This window comes from Chenopodium album, chromosome 12, assembly GCF_948465745.1.
Source record: "Chenopodium album chromosome 12, dcCheAlbu1.1, whole genome shotgun sequence".
NCBI lineage: Eukaryota > Viridiplantae > Streptophyta > Magnoliopsida > Caryophyllales > Amaranthaceae > Chenopodium > Chenopodium album.
The window spans coordinates 6,954,046-6,964,808 of NC_137845.1; the positions used below are offsets into that span (position 1 = coordinate 6,954,046).

Below are 10,763 nucleotides of genomic sequence, written 5' to 3' on the forward strand. Positions count from 1 at the left end.
AATCAAATACATTACAAAATTTTAATTTCTATTTGTAGGTTATTTTAAAGCATAACAAGACATACAATCTAATGATATTATACATATTAAATTAACATCTTCAAATTGAGACTATGGCATATTGGCAGACTAGGAACCTAGAAGATCAAATTGTGTCATTAATTCATTATATATTTTCCCTAAAAAATTAAATAAAAACATATATATTTATTTTAACGATTAACCATCAATTAACCGTTTGCTTAAAATTATAACCGTAATCGTTTAATTTAAACAGTTCGATAAATTAACTGTTTAAATGAGCCGATTATACCCGTTAACGGTTAAGGGTTTTTTGCCCACCCCTATTATTGTGAGAACCAGGGCAGGCAGGGCACCTGCTTAGGGCCCCAAATTTTGAAGCCCAAATATGCTAATGAAAATCCAAAATTAAAAATAAAAATAAAAATAAAAAATTAAATTACAGTGCAGCGCATAAGACAAGGAACGACCACCTCAACTAGAATATGTGTAAACTTGTATAAGATTTAAGCCTGTAATTAAGTATTCGTTTGTATTTCCTTCATTGTAGTTCTGAGACGAAGCCACTAAGTTTTTGTTTTTGTTTTTGTTTCTTCAATGTAATTTTGTAATAAAGGAACTTTCTTATCCTCATATCTTGTTTTCTAAAACACTGAAATATCATTGGCAGAATTGTATATCTTTATCTTTGGTCTCCTATATATAAAACTAGTTGCCAAATTAATGGAGTCTTCTACTAAGTACAAGAGTTTCATTATAATAAAGTACATAAAGTTTTCTTAAGTCTTAAAGTTTCCTTAAGAATAAACTACAAAGAGTATCAATTGTTTATAATAGAATTCTACTAAAATGGCAAAGTAAACACCTTGACCAACAGACCAAGTCCACCCTTGACCAAAAGTAAACGCTTAATTAGTAACAAATTACTTTAGCTTTCATTCTCAAGACCTCTAATGACATAAGTAGAAAAACACACCCAAAACATTCACAAAAAATGTACAGAAGAGAAGGGTGAAAGAACTGCATAACTACTTTTTAAGCTATGAAGTTAGGCTTCTTACCTTTATTACCTCAAAGCAACTCTTATCTTCTCTTCATACTGTTATTACTATATTCCTCTACCTTCTCTAATCAGCAAGCTTGTAATCCACAAGATCAACAATCCCTTTTCGCCTTTTGTAATTCCCTATCCTCTTCATTGGGTCCTCTGAATTGGAGTTCAGACACCAATTGTTGCTCCTCTTGGGAGGGCATTGGTTGTGATGAAGAGGGCAGGGTAACTTTGTTGTGGCTACCTTTGAGAGGATTAGAAGGAAGCATCTCCGCTTCGCTTGGAAGCCTTACAAGCCTTTCTAAGCTCAATCTATCCTATAATCATCTTACTGGGTATCTCCCAGAAAGACTTTTCAGCTCATTGAATAGCCTTGAGATCTTTGATATACACTCAAATTCTCTGTATGGTAATCTCTCGGCATCTTTTTTCTCAGATGGTAGTTTTTCTTCCACCATTCAAGTTATAGATATTTCAAGCAATATTTTCCATAGAGGAATTGAGCCATATTGGTTCTTCCACGGTTCAAATTTGTCGAGTTTCAATGCCAGTAACAACGGCTTCACAGGCAACATTCCTTTAGCTATTTGTATCACTTGTCCTCTGCTTAGGACACTTGATTTCTCCGACAACAGTTTTAGCGGTGAGCTTCCTGTTGGACTAGGGGGATGGTTGAAACTCAGAGTACTCCGAGCAGGTTTCAATCTTCTCTCTGGATTACTTCCTGATGACATTTACAGGCTAAGGTCACTTGTCGAGTTATCACTGCCTGTAAATAACATTGGTGGAACCATTGGAAGTGGAATTTTAGAACTTGCAAACCTCAAGATCATCAAGCTGTACTCAAACAACTTTGCTGGTACGATCCCTCAAGAAATCGGGAAGCTATTTGAACTGGAGCAACTGCATCTTCACATCAACAATCTCAATGGTTCTATACCAGCATCATTGATGAACTGCACAAATCTTGTAAAACTCATTCTTAGATTGAATTCCTTGGAAGGTAACATCTCTAAGCTTGATTTTTCGAGGCTTAACCATCTCCAAACACTAGACCTCGGTAACAATAAGTTCACAGGAAATTTACCAGAGACCTTATTTTCATGCAAATCACTAACTGCAGTTCGAGTAGCCTCCAACAACTTAACAGGATCAATTCCTCCCAATATAGTGGCATTAACATCTTTAACTTTCCTATCGCTCTCAAACAATAGCTTCACCAATGTGTCGAATGCAATCAAGATTTTCGCAGGTTGCAAGAGCCTTGTCACTCTCATCCTGTCAAAAAACTTCTATAACGAAGCTATACCAGGCAAAAAAACCTTCATAGGACCAGAAGGATTTAAAAACCTACAAGTTCTCGCCTTGGGAGGATGTAACTTCAAGGGGCAAGTTCCGGAGTGGCTGGTCTATATCAACAGTCTAGTGGCTTTGGACTTGTCATACAATCGAATTACAGGCAAAATTCCAGATTCAATAGGCAACCTGTCAAGCCTCTTCTACTTGGACTTGTCAAGGAATCATCTCAGAGGGGATTTTCCACTGCAACTCTCAAGGCTTCCAGCATTAATTTCAGAGAGGGTTGCTCGAAAACTAAGCCTAAGTTTTCTTCAGCTCCCAGTGTTTGTTTCCCCCAACGATGTTACTACTCGCCAATACAATCAGCTCGCGCACCTGCCTCCAGCAATAGACCTCAGCGGTAATCACCTAAGTGGCAGAATTCCGGTTGAAATAACTCAACTACAGAATCTTCATATGCTGGATCTCAGTGAAAACTGCTTCTCAGGCAGCATCCCACCAAAATTTTCAAATCTCACAAATCTAGAAATGCTTGATCTTTCTCAGAATAATTTGACCAACGGAATTCCAACATCACTACGTAACCTAAATTTCTTATCAAGATTTAATGTTTCACACAACCATCTTGAGGGACCAATACCTGAAGGAGGTCAGTTTGACACTTTCACAGAAAGTAGCTATATCGGTAATCCAGGGCTATGTGGTCGAGTTCTGCAGAGTCCTTGTTCAGCTCAACCTGTTCAAGACGCACAACATCAGGATACAGTTGATAAAAGCAAGAAGACATTTCTTGTTGAAGGATTTCAAACTGGTTTCTCCATAATATTTCCTTCTGTTCTTGCAGTTCAAGCATATCGTCATCGGAGGATCCTCTATTACAGCAAGAAGCGATGAATGAAGATACCCCTATTCAGGCAGAATTCACTGGAAACTTATCTAAGATCTCTCTCACAATAAAAAGTACGCGGCAAATGCCAGCATCACTGCAAAGCCTTTTTGTTATAAATGAAGAAAAAAAAAACTTCATAGATTTGAATTTTTAATATTTATCAGTACTTTTGCTTGTTGTACAGTTTACAACAGCCGCTTAACTTTCATTTCACAAACGAGCTTATTTCACATGAATCAGACTCTCCTTGGTTACATAAGGCTCTGCAATTTTTTCCAATATCCCATAAAACAACAATTATCAATTGATTACTAACATCTTCATAACCTGCATAATATTCAGAAAGATGGTTTACAGTGTGCAGCCGATCAAATAAACTTCAGAATGCAGGACTAGCAGCCATAATTTATGCAATATACAAGCATTTGTTATTCAAAATTCAACCTCAGACCTACACATTGCTAATGAAAGCCAACGTATTAAAATTAATCAATCATATGATTAACCAGGCCACAAGTCAAGTACAAAGCTTATCTGTTTTTTGGAGAAAAAAAACAAATCTTTTTATTCAGTGCGGGAAAAATAAATAGGCAAAGCAGGGGAGTCTGCTACACACCCCTCACTGAGCAAAATTTCTATCTCGACAAAGCTGTGAATATATCAGTGGGCAGGGGAAAGCGAAATTCAGAGGCAATAAGTAAATATGCCTAAACCTTTAACAGAGAACTATTCATAGAATTATATAACTGGTAATCTGGTATACACTTGAAAGTTGAAACCCATGGATCATTAGTTCTATCAATTGAAACACCGAAAATAAGTTTCTACAAATGCCTACAAATTCTCAATCTGTATGTGGTACGATTCTTCTTACAAAATGGCAAATCTAATCACTGTAAAGAAAAGTTCTTCAGATATGCTCCTAATCCTAACCAACAATTCAGCTACAACTCCTTGTACCTGAGAACCTCTTGCGGATTCAGCTCAAAAGTCTTGCAAATATCTATCATGACACATCTGCTAAGGCCATCACCTGGATTTCCACGGCGAACAAGTTCTTCCAGTCGCTTCGATGGTTCCAAGACCTACCCAAATATGAAGAATCATCCTCAGTGGGTAATAGAAAATACATTGCAAAAATAAGGTTCTTTATCGACCAACTTGCACGACAGGCCAAAACTTTCATGGTTTTAATTTATACTACGTAGTATTATCTTATCAAATTTGAGGAAGTTATGATCAAACACTGAAATACTTTATTAGCTTCTCTAATTATTAAAAGCAAAAACCAACAATCCCCCCTGGCTTAATTTACAAATTGAACTTTACGGTTTATTCAATCTATATATTCCAGCATACACATTTCAAGTGGCAGTGGTGACTGTTTATCAGCAGGCTACACCCAGCAAAAACTCAACAACCAATAAGGAAAAAAAAAACAAAGGTTTCTTACCAAACGTAACCCAGTTGCTTCATCATGGGAGCAATTATGACTTTTATTTTCATTCTTGTTACTGCACCGACCATCTGAACCATCTGAGACAAGCTGAAGAAGCTTTTCACTGCCCTATAAGATTTTGACCAGCATTACTAAGTTAAATCATCAAAAAAAAAAAAAAAAAAAAAAAAAAAGAAGGGTTAAATCATAAATAAACAGAATTAAGTGGAGTATGGCCCTAGAACCAGTGTATATCACATCCACAGGGGGGTAGGGGGAGTGGCTTAAATCACTAGTATCGTAGCAGAAACACAACCTTGATACAGGTGAAGCGGTGTAATATATGAAAACTTCTTGCTCAATCTCAAGGTAGTTGCAATTCAATAAAGCAATGAGAGGGAAGAATATCTTTCAACGGCAAATTATGTTTCTACAACATGAACTGCTAAGAGCTTTGAATAGCCAAAATTGTATACATGATCTCTCTTCACACATTGAGCTTTTCAAGTAAAAATACTAGGTAGTAGTGAGCCAGTGAGGTAATCTTCACCTAGATTTCCAAAGGAGCCAAAAAAATGGATAGTAGGTTTTGTAGACATATAACATCTGTAGCAAGCTAGGCAGGAGTCTGGCATGCTTATTAACTGTGAAGGTTGGTGTAAAATCTGGAGTATTGTAACTTACGAGTTCTTTCCAAAATTTTCAGTAATTTGACAAGCAACAGTAATCTCTCCACCTCAGTAAAATTTAATTAATTGCAATAAAGGTCTGCAGGCACCTAACAACTTCAACAACTACATATTTACATAATGTATTGTCAGCATTGTATCTCTAACAAAGGTTCCTCCAATAACATGGAGATCCTTATATTTCAATACTAGCTAAGACGTAGCAGCATTATGCATTTATAAAGTTGTTCGAAACACATGTTGGAATTGGAAAGCACAAAAAGTAGACCACTCAACCCAATTTTTGAGCAAACCACAATGATCAATGACCAACAACCATCAATTTGACCATTATAAAGAAAAAGGTAATGTGATTTTTAACAAAAACTTAAGACTTTCATCCTAAAAAAAATAAAAATAAAAAATTCATACAAAGGTTTACAACACTCCTATCACCCATAAAAATACAAAACATGACCCGACCTTAGTTAAATAAATAAAATACAGCACACACCTGCCAGGCACGCCAGTGGGAATATGTGCGATACAGCAGCCAAAAGAATGGGATGTTGGGCAAAGGTAGAACCTGATCATCAAGGACCAGATGATATCAGTTTTGGCTACTGCCAAAAGTCAAGAAAAAAACAACATTTCATGGGCAAGATCATTACCATGAAGACAGAAGATACTGGAAGCAATGCTGCAGAGCCGTACAAATACTTTTTGTGAATTATTGATCCACTGAAAAAAAATATATACCAATGTATCATCAATAAATAAATTACTCACTGCCTTGAAAATATAGACCTAGCTAGGGAAAAGAACTAAGTGGGCATTCAAATACACAATAGTGAAATCTATCAACATTCAGTAATAATTAGACTAAGGCAAGCCAACATGGTGACAACCAGGGTCCACATCCTCCACCAACACCACTCTAATAAAGCATTGATTAGAATTTAGGATCATATACCCACACTCAACATAGGCAGACATACCACATACCATTGTTTGAGAACTATGCGCTTCCAAGAAGCAAATACTTTATTAATGAATGTTTGCAGAGGAGAGAGGCCACCTGCTAACCACTTATTTCAGCATTATAAGGCTGACTTAAAATACTTAAAAAAAAAAAAAAAAAAAAAGAAAACTGGTGCACTCACAAAGTCACAAAAAGTCCAACAGTGCAAATTCATCAAAACAGCCTACTTATCTTCTCATATACTTCGTATTAACTAGCTATGCACACTTAGTTTCACAATGCAAAAATATCAACTATTCTCTAGGTAAATATATAATGCCAAAGGATCCAAAAAAAAAAAACAAATGAATATTCAGTACCTCATAGCAATGTGCCGTAATCTTCGACGTACAAGTCTAGCATTTAAACTGCATCATCAGAAACAAATAATAATTGGAAACTCAGAATTTACAACAGGTGTGATTCTACAAATTAAAATCTAAATAGAAAATAACTGATATTCCTATAGGGAATATATATTTAGTATTTCAACTGATTAGAGATGGGAACTGAGTGCAATGTGACAAAATTTAAGAGTTAAAAAATCTGGTTGTTAGTAAATAGTGTCGAATAGCTGGTATATGAGCACGGCAGCACGGTGACTAATAAACAGCGCTCTTATGTTAGCTAGTTAAGAACAACACTGAATACGTCTCATAACAACTTATGAAAATGAGGGAATGCCAAATACAGAAGTCCAAACATGAAAGCAAAGTGGGAACCTTGTTGGATATGTAACTTCAACTACAGTGACTTCCTTAGATATAGACTTCAAGAATAACTCGCTTGGCTTGACCCGAGAAAGCAACCATAACCCGACACTGCATAAAAGTTTAGGCTTAAAATAAGGAATATGATAGTTAGTCCAGTAAATCACAGTAGGCAAAGAGAAAAAATTTACATCTAAGAGTACCCATAAATCTTGTTTTTGAAAGACCCTTGCGGCGCCTTCTCCAAACCCGTCCAAGCTGTATTCATCTTTAGAAAAAAAAAAAAAGAAAAAGATGCTTAACTGATTGAATGAAATACATCAAAATAAGGCACATGCAATTAGCTTTGCACTCATAAATTTCTGCGCACACAAACAAAAATAAGAGAAATCGAAAGGGAAAACAGATGGAGAACATCAAATGGGTAACAATGTAACATATCAAACAGGTGGCACAATATTCTGACCATAGTACCCAAATTTGCCCCATTTTTATTCAACTTCTCAACATCTTAACGAATGAAAATGTGAGACATTAGTTCTAAGTATCAAACTGGTTGTTCTTAGTTTGTGCCTGTCCAATTGAATCGGGCATGAGTGGCATCCACCAACCCACTACAAGCTCAATACTGGCTAATTTAGGCTTCATAAGCAAAACCAAACTGAAATTGCTGCTTCAATATGAAAAGATAGCAGCTTAGGAACTACAAATGACAAATGGGGAAGTAGTATCTAATCCTAAGTTCATCGCAAGATACCTCCACAATATGAAAAAAGGTTCACACTATTGCTTCATAATACCATATTACGACTGCATTCAACGATCGAGCAAGCGGTAACTAATCTTTGCAGCAAACACCCCATCATGACAATTGATCATTACTCCAATTAGAAAATGACAATCCAAAACACCAAAATTGGCAATTTATCAACATATGAAAAATAGCCCCGATTATTCATATTTTATACTTAATCTCCCAAGAAATTACCCACATTCAGAAATTACCAACATTACAACAACAATCTTGCACCCACACATCATTGCTACCAAAATCAACAACCCCTATTCAAGATTATAATGTCAGCCAATAACAATCAAACCAAGAATGCAAAAACTCTTATACAACGGGTGTATCGTATACAACAGACTTAATCACCCCCAGATTACACCCACTAAATTGCAGTAATGTAAAAGAGGGAGGAGAGAGAAAGACCTTATGTGAGACAAAATCAACAAGAAGCTCAGCATTAGCAGGTTGAGAAGAGGATGAGAGAGACTTCCAAAGATCTCTAACAGTAGTAGGCGTAGACGATAAATTTGATGCATCGCCGGAAATTAAGGAATCCATTGATCTGCTAAAACACCAATTCCTCCCTTTTACGGGAAACACTACCAATCTAGCTCGCATCATTGTTGTTTAATTGAAGATTAATGTTCAAAGATTTAGGAAGAAGGAAGGGTTTAACGAAGGATAATAAACCCTAGAAATACAAAAGGATGGAAATCATGGAATTTGGGAATTTTTTCAGGTGAGAGAAATGAAGAAGGAATGACAAAGAGAGAGAAAACGGCGGGATTTTGAAGAATTAATGAATCAGTGTTGTTTGGTTGAACACTTGAACCAACGAATTAAAATTTGTAGAATCGCTTGGAAGTTGGAATGGGGGGTAATAAATAAGGCATGTTATATTCAGCTTATTTTCGGTTCAGTTCATTTCATTTCTAATAATTTCAGTTTAGTTTAGATCTTATTTTAATTTTCTTCTCTCATAAAATATTCAATTAAGTTCAATTCAGCTCAGCTAAGTCAATAAGAACAGGCCCTAAGGGGGAATAAAAGTCAAACTAGGTAAATTATAGTTGATTAGAGTTATTGTTATAGGGAGACAAGGTGTTTATGAATGAACTAAGGTTATAGTGATATAAGGAAAAGAGAGGGGTGAAGGAATCATTACCCTCAAAATGAGCTCCACCAAGCGGTTTTGACCTCCGGTTACCGTGGACGATAACCGGTTTTGGCCTCCGCCACGGTAACCGATTTTGGACTCCAGTTGACCATGGTAACCAAAGCCCAAAACCGGTTACCGTGGAGCTTTGGTTGACCCCCAGTTCTTTTTCCGTCGAGCCACCTTGATCACTATCCATTTCTCATCAACTTTCGCTGTCGTTGTGGCTGTCCAGTGTAGAAGGTGGTGGTTGATGGACTAATGTTAGAGAATGAAAATGGGAAAAAACAGTTAGTAAGGGCAAGATTGTCAGTTTGATTGAAATGATGGCGGTGGGCGGTGACATTAAATTTAAACGGCGGTATTTAACATCCCAAAAAAAAAAACATGCGTTAACAAACGTGCAAAATTATAATGAGAAATATTTAGTAATGGACGGAGTTGTTTGAAGCTTTACACTTAACGTTTATGACTTTAGGAAAATTTATAGAGTTAGGACCTATTCATATTTACTGAACTGAAGTGATTAGAGCTGAACTGAACTGAACTGAATAGAGTTAAAATGAATATTTTATGGGAGAAGGAAATTATGAACTGAAGTGAATCAAGTGATTAGAGTTGAATTGAACTGAACTGAAATTTAGGTGAAGTGAAAGGCCCTTAGTGGGCTTAATGTTTCATTCTTTTCATGGGTTATATATATACACTAATTTCACATGTGGCCGACCGTCGGGGTTACTTGGTCAGGGATTAGTCGAGGTTAATCGGCCAGTTAGGGGTTACTCGATCGGTTTAAAATTACTCGATCAGGGGTTACTTGGTTAGTCGGGGTTACCTGATCAAATTAGTGTTTTAGTGTGAGTGTCAGCCGACCATGGTAGAGGAATAATCGGTCGTTGGACAATCACCCTAAACCAAACAATAATTCTACCTAAACTAACCTAAGACCAGTCTAGGGTAAGTAGAGGATCGTATCCACAGGGAATGGGTAAAGAACACCAAGAGTATGAAACGGTTGTAAGCTAATTCGGTCACAAATTGGGTTTTGATTAGTTAACTACTATATAAAAGAACGCTAGGGGAAACAAGATTCACCACCAATCAAACAAAAGAATCAATTACAAGGATAAATTATGAGCACACATGAAAGATAGAATAGGACCTTAACGTTGTCTTCTTTCAAAATTACAACATAAGTATTTCCTAGATTAAGCACCAAAATAACAAGGATTAACTATCAAGGATAGGAAGTGGGTTTCTAGCTCGAGTTTGTCTCTCGATCGTTCCGAACTAGCATGAAGCACAAATAATTGGGATTTCTCACCTAATTACCACACTAAAGCATCCTACTCAATGAAACCAAACATCCATAGTTATGAAGGTAGCATAATCTAATTGCACAAGAAAGGACTCACTCCAAAACCCCATCTTTCGATGTGAGAAGAGGGATGAACACATGAGCATAAAGTGGCCATCAAAATACACATGCGATAATCAATTCAAGCACAAACAACTATCAATCCAAGGTAGAACATGAATAAATCCAAGTCAATCAACCATAGCTTGGTTGAGTTTTCACCCAACCCCTAACTAAGAAACTACTCACTAAAGATGGTGGAAAGCAATCTAACAATTAAATCTAGGGTTAACATGAATTCAATTAAACTAGGAAAGAGATTAGACAAGGATGATTAAACATGCAAGAACAATTGACAAAGAT

General features: G+C 36.4%; 2 protein-coding genes across 2 annotated transcripts; one reads left to right on the top strand and one right to left on the bottom strand.

The window, feature by feature from the left end:
* Nucleotides 1-778: 778 nt before the first annotated feature.
* LOC145571823 (receptor-like protein 2) lies at nt 779-3,476 on the top strand. The gene has a single exon (XM_081630860.1). It carries the CDS (start codon nt 1,064-1,066, stop codon nt 3,263-3,265), a length of 2,202 nt encoding a protein of 733 aa, XP_081486986.1. The 5' UTR covers nt 779-1,063; the 3' UTR covers nt 3,266-3,476.
* A 498-nt stretch (nt 3,477-3,974) lies between these two features.
* Nucleotides 3,975-8,661, bottom strand: LOC145571824 (uncharacterized). The gene is made up of 8 exons (XM_081630861.1): nt 8,311-8,661; nt 7,301-7,365; nt 7,110-7,208; nt 6,708-6,755; nt 6,038-6,107; nt 5,881-5,952; nt 4,714-4,827; nt 3,975-4,345 (listed from the first exon to the last, which is right to left on the bottom strand). The coding sequence occupies exons 1-8, from the start codon at nt 8,506-8,508 to the stop codon at nt 4,205-4,207; spliced, it is 807 nt and encodes a 268-aa protein (XP_081486987.1). The 5' UTR covers nt 8,509-8,661; the 3' UTR covers nt 3,975-4,204.
* Nucleotides 8,662-10,763: the final 2,102 nt, after the last annotated feature.